The sequence below is a fragment of the Nycticebus coucang genome, chromosome 10 (genome assembly GCF_027406575.1).
Source record: "Nycticebus coucang isolate mNycCou1 chromosome 10, mNycCou1.pri, whole genome shotgun sequence".
NCBI lineage: Eukaryota > Metazoa > Chordata > Mammalia > Primates > Lorisidae > Nycticebus > Nycticebus coucang.
In genome coordinates this window covers 80,320,952-80,343,171 of record NC_069789.1, presented here as the reverse complement: position 1 = coordinate 80,343,171, position 22,220 = coordinate 80,320,952, and the positions used below count along the sequence as shown (strand labels likewise).

The 22,220-nt window shown below is 45.5% G+C and overlaps 1 protein-coding gene across 1 annotated transcript in view; it reads left to right on the top strand.

The window, feature by feature from the left end:
• The window catches only part of CACNA1E (calcium voltage-gated channel subunit alpha1 E), a 514,949-nt gene that overhangs the window by 444,362 nt on the left and 48,367 nt on the right, over window positions 1–22,220 (top strand). Inside the window, exons 27-34 of the mRNA XM_053606843.1 lie at window positions 223–329; window positions 10,937–10,948; window positions 12,750–12,846; window positions 15,744–15,904; window positions 16,414–16,551; window positions 17,407–17,608; window positions 18,341–18,505; window positions 19,271–19,381. Of these exons, the coding sequence (XP_053462818.1) occupies window positions 223–329; window positions 10,937–10,948; window positions 12,750–12,846; window positions 15,744–15,904; window positions 16,414–16,551; window positions 17,407–17,608; window positions 18,341–18,505; window positions 19,271–19,381 (993 nt within the window). The remainder of the gene's footprint in view (window positions 1–222; window positions 330–10,936; window positions 10,949–12,749; window positions 12,847–15,743; window positions 15,905–16,413; window positions 16,552–17,406; window positions 17,609–18,340; window positions 18,506–19,270; window positions 19,382–22,220) is intronic.

Below are 22,220 nucleotides of genomic sequence, written 5' to 3'. Positions count from 1 at the left end.
CCAAGGAGTCTAGCAGACCCTGCATGGCTAGAAAAGGAGTCTCAGGCCTCAGTTCCATGGGTATAGATAGACTGTTGGACCCACCCTCTCACTCCTCGGCTCCCAGTGTAGGGTTGATCATGGAGATGGTGGCTGTGGAGCTGTGGCCCTGTGAACCAGAATTCAGGGCAAGTGCCGCTCACCTCCCGGGCTCATCTGTGCTGTTACATGCTCCTTCTGCAGATGATCGACCAGGGCTTGATCCTGCAGGACGGGTCCTACTTCCGAGACCTGTGGAACATCCTGGACTTTGTGGTGGTGGTTGGCGCATTGGTGGCCTTTGCTCTGGCGTAAGTGGCTCTTTTCTTGCTCCGTTCCCTTCCCTCCCCTCTTCCTGGAGACTCTGGCTGATTTGAGGCCTTCTCCAGAGGGGAGGGGAGACACACAGAGAGTGTTACCCAAGAGTGCTGCCCTGTTGTCTGCTGCAGAGCTCCGGATAGCCTTGCAGCTCTAGCTCCTACGCCCCAAGTGGCAGGAACAGGGAGGTAGAGGAGGGCAAAGTCCAGGCCCCAGGCTCCTTTCTTGGGGATAAGTGAGCTTAGACACTGGCTGTGCTGACAGTGCCTTCATGCGCCCAGGGGTGGACCCAGAGACATCTGATTTCTATGCCCGTTCACTTCTATGTCTGTCAGTTAAGGAAGCAGCTTGAACAGAGGGTAGAGCAGAGTTGGGGAACACAGGGTTAGGCATGGGGGGCTTTTCTGCCCACAAGCAAAGGTAAACAAGAGCTTCTGCACATATTAATATGTTTAATCTCCAAAAGGGAGAACTTTGCAAACCCTTGGTAACCCACTTAGGTAAACAGTCTTGAACCATTCAACCAACTAAATCATGTTCATTACATTTCAGCTTTTTTAAGTTCACACACTGATGCAGCTGTAGCAAGTTTTCAGTCACCTTCTAATGCTTCCTGTGGAATCCAGACAAGTGAAGGGCTCTTCTAGCCCTCTAGGGTATAGCTGGGAAATAGAGATGCTTGTTCCTAACTAGATATGTTCAGTGCCCCAGTAGGATGAATGCCCCAGTGGGCCTTGGGGCTCTGTCTGCACCATGCTCCATCCTGAACGACCTGACCCTCTTCCAGGTAGTGTTGCCCTGCACCTCTCTGTATACAGGTGGGGGCCAGGCCAGCTAAGCAAGGCTAGAAGCACCAGGCAGAAGGAAAGCCTTTGGGAGCTGCTGTCACTGATGGCAGCTGCAAAAGGAACAAAATACCTCCACAGGTTTGCCCGTCCCAGTGGTTAGGAAGGGATCCTTGTCCCCAAGCACCAGGTGCTTCCCTCGCCTATCCTTCCTGGCAGAAGAGGTGGGTGAGACTTAAGAAGGCATGTTCCTTAAGTGGCCTAGAGCAGGGGCCCTCTGTCTGTAGAAGAGGTGAAAGGACAGCCCCACAGCAGAGTGGGGCTGCATGTGGTATGTGACCCTGAGATGGGCTGGCAAGTGAGGTAACTCTAGGATCCCTTGTTCCTGTGTGCAATAGTGTGCGTACCCATTCCAGTCATGTGGAATCACATGACTTCCTATTGGAGCTAGTTGGATTATTCTGGGGAAATTTGACAAAAGCTCGGTATTTTCTCATCTGAGCCCTGTCCGGATTCTCACAGCAAGATGAAAAGAAAGGCAACTCTGGCTCTCCCAAGGGGACCTCCGGCTCCTCTTCTTCTTGGAAAGATGCATGAAAGTCTGCTTTTGTCCTTAGGAGAACCACCTTTTTAATTAGAGATAAATATTATCTGGGTTTTTAAAAGGTCAAGTTCCCTTCTCATCTTATCAGTTTCTATTCACTGTATTATTGTTCTTATTTTGATCTTACCAAAATAATGTGTCTCCCTTTGAAGGATAAAGGCCAAGAAGAGAGGGGGTGGCACCTGTGGCTCAAAGGAGTAGGGCGCCATATACTGGAGGTGGTGGGTTCAAACCCAGCCCCGGCAAAGACTGCAAAAAAAAAAAAAAAAAAGGCCAAGGAGAGAGAAGCATCTAGGAAAACACCTACCATATCTCTAGGAAGAACAGATCCCATGGAGGTGACAAGGCAGAGAGGACAGAAAGGTGGGGTTTGTGGAGTCAGCCAGGCCCTCATTTAAGTCTCGGCCCCTCCGTGTTCCAGCGCTGTGTTCTCAAACCACGCAGTAATATATTAACCTTTCTAATTCCAGTTTCTTGCTTCTAAAATGGAGATAAAATAATGTACTTCAAGTGCATAGCACAGGGCCTGACAAAATGTGAATGATCAATGAATGTTAATTCCCTTCCTTTTCTTTCCATTCTCCATCACATCATGAAGTCCAAATATAGGAGCACAGTGTGTACTGATGTACAATGTATGCAAAGAGTTGGAAATGTGAGCAGCTGTTCCAAGAGCTCGTTGGACCACACCTCACACACACCTGTGCCTGTGTACCTGGTAACCAGGCCTATGTGTTGGTGCCAGTAAGGGAAGGAGGTGCATCTTATTTTATGCTATTTTATGTAGCATTTTTTTGTTTTCTTAGAGGTAAGAGCTCGCTCTATTGCCCAGGTTGATCTCCTGGCATCAAAAGATCCTCCCAAGTAGCTAGGACTGCAGGTGTGTGCCACCATGGCCAGTGTAGGAGCTGCCTTCTAGAGGAAGCCTCTGCATGCCTGTCCCATGTCCACAATCTAGCTGTCTCTCCCCAGATCCACAGCAGTGATGACATGCTGTAGGTTGTCATTTGTCTTGTTCTTTCTTTGTGCCCTTTGAAACATGGCGGTGGTGGCTTTGGTGCTGGTGGCAGGGGAAGCCTTAACAGCCCTGGAGCTGAAGCCTCTCTGTTGGTCCTCAGACCAGGTACAGTGCAGGGGATGCCAGGAGCCCCTTGTTCTGGGGTCTGTGCTTATGTGATGGATTGAGGGTTCTGAGCCATCACTTGCTTTCAGTGATGTCATCTCTTAGATTGTCTCTTCATTTCTCTCTGAAATGTAGATGGCATTCGCCTACCCTCCTCCATCCATTCTCTCTTTTGTCATCATCCCTCCGAGCTTACCATGTCCATTCCCGCTTTCCTTTCTCTGCTCATGGAATAGACCCCCACTCTTGCCTCCTCTGGCCACCATCACATTTGTGGAGGTCCAGGTAATGCTTCCTCTCACTCCTGTGCCATGCTTCCTAACTCTGCTCTGCCCCTCTCCTCATGAGTGGCTCCAGAGAATTCAGCTCACCCATCACTTTGACAGGGTTAGCCAGAGCCCCACCTGCCAGCAGAGAGAGGGTCTGGCCTGGGGCAGAGGGTGGAGTGAAGTCCCTGAGCCTGTGCCCTTCCTGGCCAGGGGGCTCAGGTCAGCAGGAAGCTGAATGTGAGTTTGTCTGCAGGCTTGTTAAGTGTCTCTCTCCTCAAGGTTACAACTTTCATTGTCATATCCGTATAATACATGTATTTGCCCCTGTGAATGTCCACCATTCAGATAACCTTACCCCTGTCCCGGTCTCTTTCTGTCCTTGAAATTGAACCTCACCTTACTCAGGAGGCTTCTGCAAAGGCTATTGTTTAATCAACTTGAGCTACGGATGGTGGTTGCCATAGTAGCATCTTTATGCGGCTCCTCAGAAACCAGAGGTGACGTGGCATTCCTTCCACCACTGCCAGCCAGAGCCATCTCAGCACTCAGTCCAACTCCCAAGAGCAGTGCCCTTACCCAAGGGGAGGGGATGACCTCTAGCTGAATTCTCAAAGAAAGCTGCATTGTCCCCCAAGTCCTCCTGCAGAGGTCTGCGCCTGCCATCATGTATGTTTTCTATAAGCATATATGTTGTTTATGTAGTGACTGGAGAGAAATCTGTTCTCCACAGCTACATACATCAATTAAAGTGATTCTTTATAATGTAAACCTGACAAATTCTGTTTGGGAACTTTATTCACTTTGAGGAGGAAGGGGGTTTATTTTATACATGTGGGCATTACCATTGGGTAAGAAAATAAATGGAAAGATACCCATATTGCAACTTTTCTGTTCTTTTACATCCACTTTTACATTATAAAGCATTTATAAGAACACTCGTCTCCTTCCTAAAGCCCATCCTCTCTGTAGGGAGGTGGGCAGAGTTTTGGCAAAGGTTGGGTTCAGCACTTCCTCATTCCACTACCCTACGACACCCCACTTTATGAGCCACATGGAGACGCAAAGTGTTTGCCAACTATAAATGTCCCCAGGTGTGTCTTTTCTACTTTGAGGTTTCAAGAAAAGTCTGGTGAGTGGCTGAATCTATGAAACCTTTCTCTTTTATATTTTTCTTTCTGATGAAAGGGCATTCTTCTGTGTGATAATTATTTTCTACTGAAGGACCAGAACCTGCTTTTCCCGATTTCCTCACACCCTGTTGCCATCTCTTCTGCTTCCCTGCCTCCCGGTAGGAAGCTAGAGATGGTTACAGCCTTGGCATTTCTGGGGATCTGCACAGCAGGCACATTCCCTCACTTCGGGGTACCCCCAGAGTCAGCTGCCTTGTAGGGGAGTCAGGCCACCATGCAGACTGCATTCATGAGCCTCAAGAGATCCTGCACAGTGAAGATATGTCTTCAAGCTTCATGCCTTCCATGTGGGCAGGCAGGTGGCCAGGGACCACATCTCAGAGGGGCAGTGCAGGAGGGGACAGAACTGACGTGTGTGAGAGGCACCTGCAGTCCTCCCAACCCAGGCCCCTCACCCTTTTTGTTTCCACTGCCCTATGACGTGTGACTTGCCTTGCTCAACTGAAATCAGCATTGAATTCTAGGAGTAAACTTGCAGCTTATAATTGCTTGTCAGCACAAATGGCTTAAGAGAAAAATAACTAGCAGTTCTGCTCCTATCTCCTCCCCGACTTCGGGACTTCCCAGGACCTGTACATCAGTCAGAGTTATGCTGGCAGCTGACACCAAAGCTTCTTGTTGCCGTTTGCCATCGTAGCAGGGCACAAGGTGAGGGCAAGACTCGCTGGCACTCAGGGGATCTGGCTGCCAGCCACACTTGGCCTTTCATTATCCAGTCCTTAGCCAGAAATGAAAAACATGAGTTAATCTGCCTCTTGATGCCAGAAGGAACTGGAGTTCCCACATTAGCTTTTATTATCTTCTTTTCATTGAAGTATGTTGCTTTCCTGACACTTGATACCCTGCCCTAGTCGCTGGGATGGATGGGGTTTACTGAATGCATACAGAACCAGCCACAGCAGCAGAGCTTCGCACACAGGCATGGATGATGTTAGGTTTGGAAAGTTCCTAAATAGCCATAGAATATCCATGGAAACAACAGAGCAAATGTCTCCCCCTAACCCTGCTGTCTTTCCCTCCTGCCCTTGGCCACCTGTCTGAGGCAGTCCTCTCACACCTCAAGTGCTGCCAATGGGACTGCTTTCTTGACAGCCTCTTTTCCTTAAGCACTGAAAGAGGAGTCTCCCAAAGGAAGCTGTGACTGCACATTAATCTTGTAGAAGAGGGAAAATGGACAAGGTTCTGCTTCATGCAAAGAAGACCCATTTACCACTGAGCCAGACAGGCCATCTAGTCCCCCTGCTCTGTGGAAGAGAATGAAGGATTAAAATTAAATTTAGCCATCAGATTGCCCATTAACTGGGGATTTAAGATGCTGGCTAAAAAGGAATTGGAAATTTCCAGCAGTGAGCAGATATAGAAGGATGTTGTGTTCCTCAAGACTCCAGTTTTAACAGTCACCTCATGATTGAATTCATGTGACTTTCTTGTGCCCAGGCATGGACACTAAAGGTTATTAATTCCCATGGGCTGTTGGGGTGACCACTGCTATATCATACTATAACTGCCTTGAAAATGGGATTTTGGAGGAACAGAGGGGGAGCCACATGAGGGGAGAGTATGAAAGGAGATAAGTCCCCAGTCTACCTGCTCTTGGCATTAAGCCCCAGCACGCGTATTTTTTGGTGAACACTGGAAAACGTGTTGTCTGTGCCTGTGACATTGGGTGCTACTGTGGAACCATCTGTAGAATGTGCACTTAGAGACCTTTATCTTATAGAGGCAACAGGTTCAAACACCCAAGTATTTTTCTTTATTAACAGCAGAAATTAGGAAGATAATTGGTTGTAAATGAGATCTCAGCCTGTGGCCACAGACTAAGCAAAATGAAATGTTCCAATCAGGGACACAGCCCCATCCTCATGGTAAGCAGGAAGGGGTCTAACCAGAGCCTTCACCACTGTTGGGAGAGTCCAGTCCTGCCTGATTCATAGAAACTCATCATGGTGCCCTCAAGATGTGGAAGCAGGTTTTAGAATAACAGATTAGTCTCCTGCTGAGGAAATGTATTGGGTAGACTTCAGCTAGCTCCAAGGGTATCAACAGATGAGGGGTCTTTGGGTATATTAAGACTAAGAAGAAAGACAATGTCACTGTTCCCAAGAATGAATGACAAAACTGCTAAGAGTTGGATGCTTTGCTGTGTCCTGGAGTGTCTCAGTGCTTGGACAAGAACACCTTGTAGTTGGAGTGTAGTACTGTGTATTGCCAAGGACAAAGTTAGAGGAAGACTCTCATGAGTGTTGATGGGCAGCTCACTGAGGTCCACATGCAAGATAGCGAGGATAAGGCGCCTACCACTTAGTGTAGAGCTAGTGCTCTGGTCACGTAGCAAGGAAAGATGACAGAATAACAATGGATTTAGGGGTCAGGGTGATGCCCAGAGATGCTGGGGCGTAGACCAGGAGGAAAAATAATCCCCAACTAGCAGCAGGTGAGCAGTGACAAGGTCAAAGTACCCAATTTAAATTCATCATACAAGCAGATGAACCTGGCCTTACTTCCAGCTCCCAGAGAGACAAGCATTTCCAATGCAAAGGGAGAAAATTCCTTCTCATTTCCGTGAGTCTTTAGAATGTCTAAAGTGCTTTCATTCTCTCCATTTCAACACTGGACGTCCTGTTTTGCAGTTGAGAAGTAGATTGCCCAAGGTTTGACTAGTCTGACTCATCTGGTAAATAGCAAATCCAGCTCATGAGCAAAGGAGGTGTTCTGATTTGGAGTTCAGTGTTTTCTCCATTATATTAAACTCCTGGCTATCTGTGACGTTCTAGTTAGTTTCAACTCCTTAACCCCTATAAACTCAGAGTGGTGGCTTTGTATGGATCTTTCCTCAGCCTCCAGATCCTTCTGTTTCTACCAGGAGACATTCAAAACCTGTAAGCCAGATGGAGAAGGGTATCCCTGAGTTTTTCATCTGTGAGTTTTTCTTCCTATGAACCCTCATAGACTCTGAGCTGATTAAGAGGAGTGGGATGGGTAGCTCTGCATTTGAACTCAGAACTGCTGGTTTCTTTTACTGTTCTCTTCATTGGTTAAAACCCTCCAGTGGTTCCTATCTGAAAGGCATTTTAACATCGTAAATAAGAGCATGGGTTTCAGAGTCTGAATCCCAGCACTATTAATTATGAGCAGCCTTAACTCTGAACCTTGGCTTCCTCTTCTGTGAGTGGGAATTTGAAATAACTCACTTTATTTTGGTCCTGTGAGAAATGAGATAAAATATATTTACTTAGTAGTTGTATAATAAAAGGTAGCTATTATCGCCTACCCAATAGTAGTCCCAACACTTTAGGCCTGACCCCTGCTGCCACCTTGCACCCCTAGGAGCCTGGCTATTCCTCCAAGGCAAGAGACTTCTTTAAATCCCTGTGCTCTTCCCTCCTGGGTTCATGAGGGAAGGTGGAAGGCCATGACACTTAGAGGAGGGGTTCCTCAGAACCTGCTGTCCCTGCTCTTTTGCCCTAGGAGGAGAGTCAGTTGCTAGCAGAAATTGGCTTCAGACTACGTGGAAAGGGGACCTGGTAGCTGAAGAGCAAGATCACAGTGAATGATGAATGATTACATAAGAAAGATCTAGAGGGCAGCTTGACAATTGAACTGGCAATTTCTTATCTTTTACTGATGAGACAAGAGAGAAATGTGGCTTTTTTTTTTTTTTTTTCCTGGAGAGCAACCAGAAACTTAACCAAATAAGTAGGAAATAAATGATAAAATGGGTGGCCCAATTAAGTGGGACTAGTGCATCCTGGTGTGTGGAATTATCTTCAGATTTTAACATTAGCATCAATTTTTAAACCTGATAAAATTTCACTAATTAGCTAGGCAGTGTAAAAAGAAATTGTGATTATACATTTAGAAGCAAAGACTAGCAAAGTGTTATTGAATGATTATATTTAAATGATTTATAAAAAGCACATAAATTATTGCCCAACAAATGTGCCTCAATTAAAACGTTTGAAGAATTTGTCTTCTTAGTTTGGTAAAACACTTCCCTTGCAATCCTGTTGGCTCTGATAATGCCTTAAATAACTCTCCTAGTGTGGATTTGGGAGCGGGACTTTGGCCTCGTCTGTGTGTAAATTATGATAGATTTTAGTGGCACTAAATTGTGGAGGCTTTTCCTGACTCTATGACTTTGTTATTCAGTACACCTTACATTTCACATTTTTAAATCAGGATGCAGCATTTTTTTCTGCAACCATGCAAACTCACAGCTTTTCAGTGGCCCCTGTACAGGAAAAGACTTGATGAAAGCTTCACAGGGCAGTGACAGCTCTTTCTTTTACTTTGAGCCTGTGTCTTAGGGCTGTCCTGTCTCAGATCTGTGAGAGTTAGAATGGGACAAAGAGACCTCCCCTGCAGTAGTTTGGCAGCCACCCTTAGCTGTTAAGATTAGAGGACACCATCAAGAAACCTTGTTTTCCAAAACAAGGAGCACACACACGATGGTGAGAAATCGCCTTTGTTTTGTACTGTGATATTTTACTAGGAATCAATTGTAGAGAGAAAGTTATGTCCTCCGTTCAGATTTGTGGGAGGAGCGAGAAATACTGGGCCTTCCTTCATAAGATGGGTATCTGCGAATGTGACCTCTGAAAACCTGTTCAGATTCCACTAGATATGAAGGCCTCCATGATATGTATGGACTTAGGCTAAGCAGAAGGTTAAAGTCTGGAGTACGTGACCCTAGATCACTGCCATAGGTTGACCTCCCACCCTGTTCCCACATATTAGAGATACGGAAGATTTCTCTTCATTTCTACTTAAATACAATCTAGGGAAAGAAGGGCAATTTACATAGGTTTGGGGAAATTTTTCCATCAAATGATTTCATTTTTGCTGTGGCAACTGGCAATTGTGCTTTTATTTGTGTTTGTTTACTTGAGGGCTTTCTTCCCTCCTAAACTAGGTAAATTCTAAGAGGTTAGCGACCTCATTTGCTCCCAGCTGTATATTCAATGCCTAGAACAATGCCTGACATGTATTAAGGAATCCGTAGATCTTTGTTATATGAGTGAATCAAAGGATATGTAGGTGACCTACCAAATGTCCTTTCTTGTATGTGAGAAGATGGTGTCATAAGTAAAGGGAAGATATGCCTGCCCTCTGAATATTTAGAGGTTATCACATTAAGGATTTAAGGTTTATAAGGCCTTGGGTTTAATTGCCAAATGGCAATTCATTTGGTGTTTATAGTGAAAATGTATATAATTCCAAGTACAGGATCATTTACTGAGTAAATTGGCCATTAGAAGGCTTTGCTTGTGACATATGGTGGTATAGGTTTGTGGTATCTTGGAAAAAAATTAAGGAAAGAGAGGAAAAATAACCTTTGTAGCAGTCAGCAACGAAGAACAAAAGCCTGAATTCTGGAAACTTCCTTGCAGCAGCAGGCCAGGATAGGGAATCATGGAACATATGTTCACCTGTGACTCAAAACTTACTCTCTGATCTTGTGTAAGGCACGTCTTCCCAGGACCTCAGTTTCCTTTGAAGTTACCCTGTGGAGATCAGGGGTCTTTTCAGTTTAAAAATTTGGTGAGCTCTTTGGAGCCTTGAACCAAAACCTGCTAGTGCAGAGGCTTAGTGTTTAAAAGCCAGAGCTCCAAGCATCATGCAGACTTGAGTTCAAGTCCCAGTTCTACCAGCTAATACTGGACAATCACTGAACCTCTCTGAATCTCATTTGTGACATGCGCGTAGTAATACCTACGTTGTAAAGTTAGTAGGAGTCTTAAAGATTTGCAACTAAAAGTGCTTAGTATGAGTCTGACCCAGAATAAAGAATAAATACTGAAAGAGTTTAAAAGTTAGTTCTCATGTCTGTCTCAAAGATATTTATGCTCTGAATTGTTGTTATAAATTTTGGTGGGGGGGAGGATTACTCCTCACCAACAGAGCTGGGTTGATTTTTCTTCCTCAAGTTGCATTGTAAATAGCTCATGATAGAAGTTACTCATTTAGCTTATTCTAAGGTAAGCTTGTGGTGTGACATCATGACCTTGACGGACAAATGCCTCTTCCCTCATTTCAAGGTGCTGTAATGATGTTGCTGGTCTAGCTTTTGAGAGGTATCACAGTGGTCTTTTCAGAGTGGTTGCGTGTCCCTCTTCACATGAGACCCTTAAGAAGTGTGGCTATCCCAATGTGACTGGAAATGCCTTTCCCAAGTTTTCTGGCCCTGAACGGAGGCACAGTTTCTCTGACCTGGTTTCTCAGAAGTGGAAATGGAGAGAGCTTATCTGAAGACTACAAAGAAAATGAAAGTAAAAGCCTACATTTAGAAAACTGCAGTTAAACTAGGTTCTGTGAAGTAAAGTATGATACCTGGGTGTCCGTAGTTAGAGTCAATTTCACTAGTGTTGGCAAACGGCTGTTGCCCTTGCAGGTAGGGCCATGACTGAGACCGTGGCCATGGAGCAAAGGGTGCCCTGGCCCCTCCTCTTACAAAGTGTGTGGACTCTGCAAGTGCCAAGGCTGTGGGTGGGGTCCCTTGGGCCTGTGCTTCTTCAATTTCCTGTCCATCATAAGATTCTCTTTTTGCCCAAAAATGTTCTGACTATCTTTCTTCTCCCTCTCCTTTCTTTTTTGTTTTTTGAACTGCACTCTGATTGGATCCTTCATAGGAACGCTTTGGGGTAAATATGTTTGATTTTCTTTGAAGTAAAAGGTGCAGGGAGCAGGTGGAAAGAGGAAGTATGGGTGGGAGGGGAGGAGTGGATATATTGAAAAAGGAATGGTGAGCTTATATGAGTGGTGATTTTCAATGATATCCGAGAAATCAAAAATTAGGAATCACCAGACCTTCCTGGGAAGAATCATTCTTACTGGTTGGGGTATGTATTTGGCTGGTATGTTGCTTTTACTTTATTTTATTTTATTTCTTATTTTTTCTTCTTTTGAGGCAGAGTCTCACTCTGTCACCCTAGGTAAAGTGCTGTAGTATCTTAGCTCACGGTAACCTCAAACTCTTGGGCTTAGGTGATCCCCTTACCTCAGCCTCCCAAGTAGCTGGGACTACAGGCACCCACTGCAATACCAGCCTAGTTTTTCTATTTTTAGTAGAAACGGGTCTCATTTTTGCTCAGGCAATCCACCTGCCTCAGCCTCCCAGAGTGCTAGGACTACAGGCGTGAGCCACTGAGCCCTGGCCTGTGTTGCTTCTGTTAGATATGTAGATACATGAACCTGATACAGTAAAATAGTCTATAAAATATACCGAAGTTCCTACAGCGCGATACTTTTACATTATTTATATTCAATTTAGTATTGAATAAGAGAGACGTGTAGGCCACTGCTTGTGACCATTAAGAGTCTTAAAATTAATATTCAGGGCAAAGCAGCGTTCCTTGGATTAGACTAAATGTTTTCTAACCTTCTGTGAAGGAATAGATGGATGTGTATGGGCTGGGGGTGGGCAGGGCAGGAGAAGCCCTGTTGTTTCACCTGATGTTCTGGATCCCATTCCAGGATTGTTGGTGTGATAGTAATCTGGCCCAGCATGAGGAAAGACCCAGGGCCTGACCTCACTATATATAGAGAGTCTCATTTTCTACCATCTATGTGCTTTATAACTTGTAGTTACCTGCCTTGAACACAGAGATCTCAGGAAATGACAGGGAGAAAAGAGATATGCATGTTGATTTATTCATCATTCCTAAAAAAGAGGAATACGTTTTCTCTATTAGGAGAAAAACCTTTCCAGAAGGCTGGATAGGGAGGATCATTAGCTGCAGAGCCGGGATAAAGATGGGCAGGGGCGGCATCTTGGGCCTCCTCCAGCCGAGTAACCTGTGCAGCCTTTGCTGGCTGCGGCATCTGAACTAGCAGGGGAGCCAGCCACACAGAGATAACTGGGGTGGGAACCAGGGCCTGGCAAGAAGCCAGCATTACATGCTCCCTGGAACAGGCAGCCCAGCGAGGGTGTCCGACCAACCACCCTTGCTGGCCTTGCACCTGCCCAGCGGTGACAAACCTAGGCAAATCAAGGCCCTGATGAGACTTGTTCTCAGCTGGGGCTTCCTGTTCCATTCAGCAAATATCCTTAGATAACCTACCACTGGAAAAGCACTGGGCTATAGTCCCTGTAGCTTCCATTTTCATGGTGCCAGTGAGGTGATAAGTAGCATTAGACTGTCCATTAGGGAGAGACCAGGTTCATCAGCATGTGTGCATATGTACCTGTGTGTTCCTCTGTGCATGCATGCGTGTGCATGTGTGGGTGTGTGTGCATAAGTGCACACTGGGGAGCAATTTGATAATCCTGAAACATTTTTTTGTGGAGTATCCCTGAAGGAGTCAACTCTGACCCAATTCCTTCACTCTCACCTACGTCTCCCCCTTTGCCTTGTTGTTAATGCGATCGTGTGAATGTCGCTTTTATTTCTCCCCCTTTCTAAATGATCCCTCGGGGCGGCGGGGGGTGCTCTCCCCTTGCAGAACCAACAAGGGGCGGGACATCAAGACCATCAAGTCCCTGCGTGTGCTCCGAGTTCTAAGGCCACTGAAAACCATCAAGCGTCTGCCCAAGCTCAAGGTAATGTTGACAGAGTTTGTTCCCATCAAATCTCCTTCTCCCATCTTCTCTCTTAGCCACGGTTGGCTTGCTTTAGGGAATTTGTTCTGGTAATATTTCTTTTTCTCATGTGGTTGATGAGGATCTTGTCTTCTGCCTGAGGTAAGGGTCTTAGTTTCAAAGGAAAATACCAACATCCCAAAAAATCTATAAGGAGGCTTTGCCCCTTGAGTCCAGACCCAGGTATATCCTCTGCTCTGTGGGTGGTATGCCATCCAGGCACAGCCCTCTGTAGCTTTGTCCTGGAGCCTCCTGGGTTGTTAAGGCAGAGCCCCTAGCACAAAAACAGAAGCAGCAGGAGCCTTCCATGTGTGCTGTGGTCTGCATGCTGGGTCAGATTTTTTTTTTCTCTCATAATTCTAGAGGAGGAGAGGAGTTCCTATCCCTAACCTTTCATATTTTTAAGGCACAGATGAGTCAATAATTCATTCAAGGACACACAGTCCATTTTTGCCAGAAGCAGAGAAGACATGGGGAAGTGAGCTAACATTCCTCCTATGGTCAGAATATAATATTTAATAGGTATCTTACCCAAATTCCTCATTCTTCAACCCTGTTCCTGCTGAAGTCTACTAGGGCTCCACCTTTGTGAGCCTTGCTGCCCCTGGAGTTGTGCTTTTCCACTGTATTCTGCCAGCCTAGTGAACCCATATACATTGCTGTTAGTGGAAGCTGAGACTCCAATGGGGCAAAGGCCATCCTCCTTGAGTTTCTATGGATGAGACCAGCCACTGCCCAGGAGAAGATCAGGGCTCCCTGTTCACAGCCCAGTGTCCTGCTCCTGCTGCCCAGGCCACACAACCAGCTGAATGTGTGTTTCAGAGCTACTCCAGAGTGCTTCCCCGGAACAGATGCAATTACCCACCTGCAGGGCTGTATGGACTAGTATGGCCCTTCTCACAATGTGGGATGCACCTGCATCGCGACCTGCAGGTGCTTCTGAATCTCCTGGTTCCTGGGCTACTCCAGCACACTACAGCCAGACTCCCTGGAGGAGGGGACTTGTGTGTGCCTTCCAAAGCCACACCCTAGGTGACTCTTAGGGGTTCTCAAACTAATTATGTGCTGAGCAGTCAGCATTGGAGAGAGCCCCCTCGAGTGCCAAGCTCAATCTGAGACTGAGGAGCTGTGCGGCCCAAGGTAGATCACTTACTCTTTCACTTTCTTTCAACTGAAAAATCTAGACAGTTTATAACTCACAGACTTCTGGTGTGGCCAAAATGAGCTGACATGAGTGGACCCTGTTAGAAAACCCCAAATTCCCCTGGTGTGCCCCGGCCTGTTCTCCCAGGCCTGCCACAGAAGAGAAAGCAGGGGGAAGGAACTTGCAACCTGACTCCCCACTCCCAACTTCCTAATTCCCATTTCCAGTTGGTCCTCTAATCTTTGACACTCTCTGTCAGGCCCCAGCCCATCTCAAACCCCTCCTGTCCTCTTAGGCTTCCGTTTAGCCCTCTCACTCTGCAGACAGGAGGCAAAGCAAAATAGGTTTATGAAAGGCTGGGGATGGAAGGAACGTCCCTTCTGAAAGGCCCTGCACTGGGTAAAACATGGCTTCCCTTTAGAGCCCAGGGCCCCTGCCCATACATAGACTCCCAAAGGAAACAGCTCCAAAGGAAGTAGCCTCACCAATTGCTTTTTTCCCTGGCCGCCCTGCCTTCCTCTCCTAAAGGAGGCATTTCCCACAGCAGCAGCTGTCTCTTAACCACCTCCCACCTGATATGGGCCCACCACAGGACCTGGTCTGGGCTAGTGCCCATAAATATTCATTCTCCTCTGCCTGTACCACACAGAATTTGGCTGGCTGCCTGGGGCTCTGACCACTGCTGTCGGCTGCAATGCAAGACCCAGTGGGTCCCAAGGAGATAGAGCGCAGACAGACTTGATGAGATTAACTAACAGGCAGGAGAAGGCGACCCCAGCCTTGGTTAATTCCATTAATTAGAAGGAACTGGTTCCCTGGTTCCTCTCTGTGCCGCTCTATAACCTAAGGATATGTAGGTGGCTCTGATGATTCCACAAGGCTGCGTGTCACTCACATTCCCTGCAGTGTTGGACTAATTAAACCAATGCTTCACCCAGCACTGCAAAGAAGCAACTGCACAAATGTGGACCACCATGGGACTCGCCTCTGTCATAAAACCTAAAAACCTAGAAAAGAACCTAAAAATGGCTTGAAATATGTTGAATTCCCATGTAATGCCTCACTGAATAGGGGCTAAGATGGAGGTTTCTGGAGGTTCGTGACCTTTTACCTGAAGTGTGAATCCCTGGCTCTGTCCATCCAGGATCCCCACGGCCTCTCTTATGGTCTTTATCCCAAATACAGACAGCTCCACTAATGTTTACGTGATGTGCTGAACGTAATCAGGGCCAATTTATGAACTTGCTATGGAATATCAGAATATATGATCACTCTCTGATTCATTTAGAAAGGTTAAAAGAATACAATTTATAATTAGTTTATAAATCAAATCTAAGAATGTCATCAAATAAATGGAAGATCATGGACAAGCTATTTAATTGTTAAATGATCTCAAAGATCCCGTCCACTTCTAAACTTGTATTTCACACTAAGTGGAGTTATCCCTACTAGGAATCTGATAGGGAACCCCCTTTGTTGCTAGATATCATCTAGTTTTCTCTGCTTTGGGTTGACTTTCAGATTCAGAACCTATGTTCCCTTCCCACGTGGTAGGTCCTTGCCATCATGACCAGCTTGAAAGCCATTCCTTGATCCTATGAGACTCACCTGTTAGGAGGACGCTCCCTCTTCCGGCACCTTCTCAGTGGGGCTGGGTGCGGGTGGTGTGGCCACCACAGGGCTCATATGCAGGGGCTCTTTGCTCTGTTCACAGGCTGTCTTTGACTGTGTGGTGACTTCCTTGAAGAACGTCTTCAACATACTTATTGTCTACAAGCTTTTCATGTTCATCTTTGCTGTCATCGCAGTTCAGCTCTTCAAGGGAAAATTCTTTTATTGCACAGACAGTTCGAAGGACACAGAGAAGGAGTGCATGTAAGTACTGCCAGCACACCTCACTCACTTTTGCTGAAGGGATGATGAAGCCACCCCACCCATAGGTCCTCCCTCCCTCCTTTCTCTCATACTTATCTGCACTCCTCTTTTGCAGAAAGACAAAATAGGCATCAGTAAACTTTATTATTGAACACTTCTTTTGTGACAGGGTACAGGACATTTTATACTCAATTTTCATTTAAAATCCTTCTAACGACCTATTGAGGTGGATTTTCTTTGTATGATATATGTGTGGAAGCTAAGACAGAAAGTTGAAGCTGATCGAGGTTATAACAACAACTAATGAAAGGGTTACGATTTCATCCCACATCTGCTGGGTACCAAATCCCATTTATGTTCCATGGTAATATTTGCCTTTAAGAAAAGTCCTTTCTCCTTGCATTTGTGTGGTGATCATTATTAGCCCCATTACTGAAGTTGGTAGAATGTTCTGACTCTTCCATGAGCTATAGTGAAGACGTCGTCTTTTATTTCTATCTGGTTTTTAGAGGCAACTATGTAGACCATGAGAAAAACAAGATGGAAGTGAAGGGCCGGGAATGGAAGCGCCATGAATTCCACTATGACAACATTATCTGGGCCTTGCTGACCCTCTTCACTGTATCTACAGGGGAAGGCTGGCCTCAGTGAGTACCGGGTTTGAGGTGGCATGCTTGTCAGTGAGTGGAAGGGGATCCAAGGTTGCCTCAGGAAAAAAAAAGAAGCTGAATCAAAATGGACAGGCTGACCCTTTGTTATCATACTAAGGAAAGTAAGTGGTGATGACTAAGTGAGACAAGCAGAAGAGAAGAAGAATAAAAATCCTTAAGGCAAAGATGGAGAAGGGGGTGACAAAGTCTGGGGAATATTTGAAACTCTAAATGTTTTAGCCAATTATGGAGGAGTAGAGTGGAGCCCCCTTTGCCCCTATAGAATAAATGGGTTTTGAACAGCCCTCTAACCCTCAAGAGAATCCCTTCAGGGTTCCTTTAGACAAATTTATCCTCCAGGTTGGCCCTGCACCTGAGAGCCTGAGGATTGAGTGTTAAGGATGAATTGCCAAGCCCAAAGATACATCCTGTGATCACACCTCCTATGAAGAAGACAGCAGGATGCAGGTTCTCATGCTGTCCATAAATGAAAGGCTGACTTTTCAGAGACTTGGCAATGACTGTGACACCACTTTCTGGAGACAGTGTGTTTTAGTTGGCAGCAAAATGTCAAATAGGAATCTAGGAGTCTCTTGGTATTGTACATAACAACCTAAACAATAAAATGATGTCCTTCTGTTGCTTAGGAATTGAACGTATAATGAAACAGGGGCTAGAAAGAGCAGTGGATTGGTACCAAGGGGATATGTCAACTTGGTTATGGACCCAAAGAATTAACAAAGCATCGGCAAAGTCAAGCCAGACAAAGAACTATAATAGGTGTCACATCTCCTAATGGAGCCAAGACTGTCATCTGGCATCCGTACTCCTCCCCGCATTCTGTCCCCACAGAGTTCTGCAGCATTCCGTAGACGTAACAGAGGAAGACCGAGGCCCAAGCCGCAGCAACCGCATGGAGATGTCCATCTTTTACGTGGTCTACTTTGTGGTCTTCCCTTTCTTCTTTGTCAATATCTTTGTGGCTCTGATCATCATCACTTTCCAGGAGCAAGGGGACAAGATGATGGAGGAGTGCAGCCTGGAGAAGAATGAGGTAACAAAATTGGTCTGATGCAATGGACAGCAGGGCCCCTTTGAGTAGCTGTGTTAGGAAGGCAGGCTGCATTTTCTTAGCTTGATTATAGAGAGAAGATGGAGATCTGGAAGATATGTAAGGTATTTATGGTGCAGTGGGTATCTTTAAAGCAGCATCTAGAAGGCAGAGATGTGTGCTATAATTACAACATTAAGACATCTGCTGCCCACCTGACTGTGGCCCTCCCTGGTGTGTGTATTTGCTGTCAGGACGGGGAATATGTTTTATCACTGCTTTTCCAGCAATGAGCATAGTTCTGGCACATTGTAAGTTTCAACAGTTTGTTTTTTATTTTTCATTTTTTTTTTTTTATAATGCAACTGAACTAGAAACTGTTGGGGGGCTATAAGGAAAATGCAACATAAGCTGTAGGAATACATAAGCAGACAAAGCTTTACTTTTGAGTAAAGGCCTCAGGGAAGCCTTTCTGCCTAAACTTCTCAGCCACATGTTGTGTAAAGGACTTATAAACTGTTAAGTGTTTGCCCCCCATTCTGTGTACTCTCTTCAGGTGACATCTCTCCTGCAGTTTTGTCCAGATGATCCCTGTTGCCATTTTTAATTCTGCTTGTTCAGCCCTGCCCTTTTTTTCATAGACCATCCTCTTCTTCTGACCATCTAACAAAGATCCCACCACCGGGCAGGTTTGGGGGATTGAAGCTTGGACTAATGACTGTGCCTTTTCCACAGAGGGCATGCATCGACTTCGCCATCAGTGCCAAACCTCTCACCCGCTACATGCCACAGAACAGGCACACGTTCCAGTACCGCGTGTGGCACTTCGTGGTGTCCCCGTCCTTCGAGTACACCATCATGGCCATGATCGCCTTGAACACCGTCGTGCTGATGATGAAGGTGAGAGGGGGAGGCACGAAAGCTGAGCCCAGTGACCTGGGTGCACTGACACACTGGGAAAACGCTCCAGCACTCCTGTCTGTCTGCTCGTTCCCTCCTTTTCCATCATGGAATCTCTTTGTGGTCTTATTTTGTTCAATATCTTCACCTCTGAGACTTCAGGGGCCCACTGTGAAGAATGCAGTAAGACCTGTGGTAGCAGTCCAGGAGCTTCCCAAAGATGGTGAAGGGTGTCAGTTGCACAATATCCAAAGATAGAGATCATGCTGGGGTCAGTTGCACAATAACCAAAGATAGAGATCATGCTGGGGTCTGAAGGACTGGTGGAGCATTAAGAGAGGCCCGATCCTATTAAATACCAAATGATAAAGTAACTAACTCTAGAAAGCCTTTCTATCCTGACCACCTTCATTCCTAGGAAGGCTGGCTGTTTTACTTTTTTCTTTTTTATTAAATCATAGCTGTGTACATTGATATGATCATGGGGCATCATACACTAGCTTCATAGAAAGGCTATGTTAACCAGACTGGCTATTTTACTCTTAAGCCATTGAGGTAGGGCACAGGTTGGTGTTTTGCTTTGTTCTGTGGCATTGGGTGTGTAGTTTTCCTTTCAGGCACTCAATGTCCATCTCTCTCCGCCTGTGCCAGGCACCAGAATGTCCCACAAGGGCAGGGTGAGAGCTGGCCAGTCTCACTGGCACATACTCCCCCTCTGACTTTAGGCTTTGATTCTCTTTCTCTCCTCTCTTCTCTCCCTGGCAGTATTACTCTGCTCCCTGCACCTATGAGCTGGCCCTGAAGTACCTGAATATCGCCTTCACCATGGTGTTTTCCCTGGAGTGTGTCCTAAAGGTCATCGCTTTTGGCTTCTTGGTATGTCACTGAATTTATCCCAGCACTAGGCTTGTCTTCTCTTCCTTTTGGGTGCATTCCCAGCCTTTGCTGGAAAAGGGAGTGGTGGTTACAGCTGTTCCAGAAGTGGCTCACACACCTGCCTACCTAAATGTGGGCTTTGTCCTTTTTCTTACGTTTCTTTGACTGCTCAGTAAACTGCTGTACACACAAGATGATGGGTGAGGGGCTTCAGACAAAAGCAAAGGAAGCCACATCCCCAGGTTGACACTCATCTAGCCATCAGCCTTGGTCCAGCAGTCCAGAGGTGGCATCGTTGGGTTGTATTCAAACTGTGACATACGTGTGAATAAAGGAGCAAAACAAGCACTGGGCTCATAAACTTTGAGTGCTTATTTACTGGTAAAGGGTATAGAGTTTTATAAGCCAGATGGGGGAATGTCTGTCCCTCTTAACCACACATGTAGCAAATAATAAATTTTACCTGCTAATTGTTCTGCCATCAGTAACATGAAGAGTAATTTCTGCCAATGAAAATAAATGCTTTTTACTTACACTTACAAAGGCCAATGACCTTTAATGGGGGTGTGGGTGTGGGTGTGGACGTGTGTGTGGGTGTGTGAGAGTGGGGATGTGTGTTTGTGTGTAATAGGAGGGAAGGATTCTGGAGTTAAGTTTGGGGAGGATTGGGGGTGAATTTTTCTGGCATGAGCTCTCCTTTTCTTTCTCTTCAACTACTAATTATAATTGTTTGGCATATTCTTGCATCTGTTTTCAAGGGTGTTAAGAAAACCTAGCCCTTTACTTCAGTGTCCTATAAACAAAATAACCCCCTCATTCGTCCCCCACCCCTTCCTTCAGTGTGTACAGAGAGTTCAGTGGGCTGCAGATAAGCCCACTTGTCAGCTGTTTCACAACTATTTGGGGTGTGAGCTACCATTTCAAATCATATGTGCATGTGGCTTTTCCTGTAAGAAGAAAAACTTTGTTTATTCTCTGAGTAAGTATTTATCTGATAGTAGTTTTAACAGGGACTCTGAGCTGGATTTGATAATTCTGAGTGTTGATCATGGGGCTGCTTTTCATCTCCTAATGGTTCTTTGAAAGCCATTAATTTCATTGTTTTGGGGTGCAGAGGTGAAGGGAAGACATTGCAGGTAGCTACATTGTTGATTGCTTGACTCCCTTTTGAGTGTTTTGAGCCTTGGTGAAATAAAAAAGGAAAAAGAAACTACCACCAACAAAGATGCCTTTATAATACAGTCTAGCCCTGAGCAGGTTGAACTGAAAAAGGAAAAGCCAGGGCCACAACAGGGAAAGTTTTTCCATGCATCTTGATTACTTGCATGTGGTATTGACATTGTCTGTGGCTTAAGTCCCCAATTATGTGTCTAATTATGGAGAGTGCTGAGAGCATACTTACAAGCTTAACTGCATTCAGCCCTGAAGTCTGCCTCCTTCCCACCCTCACGGTCATGTTTTCATTCAAGGGCTACAGGCCTTTTTGCACAATAAAAGGCGCCACTAATCCTGATAAGTCTGTACATTGATACAGCTCTTTAGGCTTTCAGAATACCCTAGTTTATACTATTTTGTTAGATCTTCTCAATGACTCTGAAATAGGCATGGCAGAGATCATTATCATTATTGCCATTATTATTATGATTATTTTGAATGAGGGAATTGAAGTTCAGAAAAATTGTATAGCTTTTTAAATATCATGAAATAGAAGGCAGCAGAATTAGAAAGCAGAGTGGTAACAGAAAGGGAGGAGAAAAAGAGGGAAGGAAGTAACATACATCGGTTGCCTATTAAGTACCAAATGCTTTACATATTCATTTTGGCTTCATAACAACTAGATAGGCATTATTATTTCCTTGTTTTATGGATGAGCTGAGGCTCAGAAAGTTTAAATACTTAGCCCAAGGTTAGTCAAAAGTAGAGCCAGGATTAAGATCGTGGTCTGACTTCAGAGCTCACGGTAATCTTTTAGTCTATACTACACTATGCTATTCTGTACCACACACTCCACTGCGCTAGTCTCTGCCACGCTGTGCTGTTCTGTACTATAAAGCAGCCTCAAATGGAATCCAGACCTTCTAGTCCTTGAAGCCCTAGATCCATGCACCAAGAATTAGGAAGAATGAAAACCAAGAATTAGGAATTTCACCCCCCCGGTAGGCAATAGGAGAGCCCTGAGAATTGAGGAATTCAGATTCAACTTGGCTCCCCACTGATGAACTAAGTCTCCTGAAGAGTGACTTTATGAAGCTGTATGTTTCAGTTTCTCTATATGCCCCATAGGTACACACGTCTTTAGAATCGGGTGTCTCTTCAAGCTTCAGTTTTCTCATATATAAAATGAGAATGACAATAGTTGCCTATGGCCTCAGATACTTTGTTGTGTGTGTCCAATCAGGGGCCTCATTCTGAGTGGGTGCTCATGAACTGTAACTTCCTCACCCTCTGTTTCTCTCTGTATCGCATGTCTTTCCCCACTCCTCTTGGCAACCCTTCGACTTTACGAACATGGGATATTTATCACTACCTACCTGGAGGATCCATGAGAGAAATAAAGGACTTTAAAGAAGGCCAAGAGCCTGAGCCAGTGTCTGGCCCATAGAGTAGGGATTCAGGATGCCAACAGTGAGGCTGGGATGGGGTACACTTCAGCAGTGCTCCTAAAGCCTCTTAAGGGAGGTGCTGCCTATCGGCAAGCTAATGACTTTTTTGGAGATCCAAGTGTCTAAATTTGGGGGGGGGGGGTTGTTTGTTTGTTTTATTTTATTTTGTTCCAAGGTCTGTGTTCACCTGAGCCTGGGAAATGGAGTCACAGTCCACTCTCTCTTCCTAAATGGAG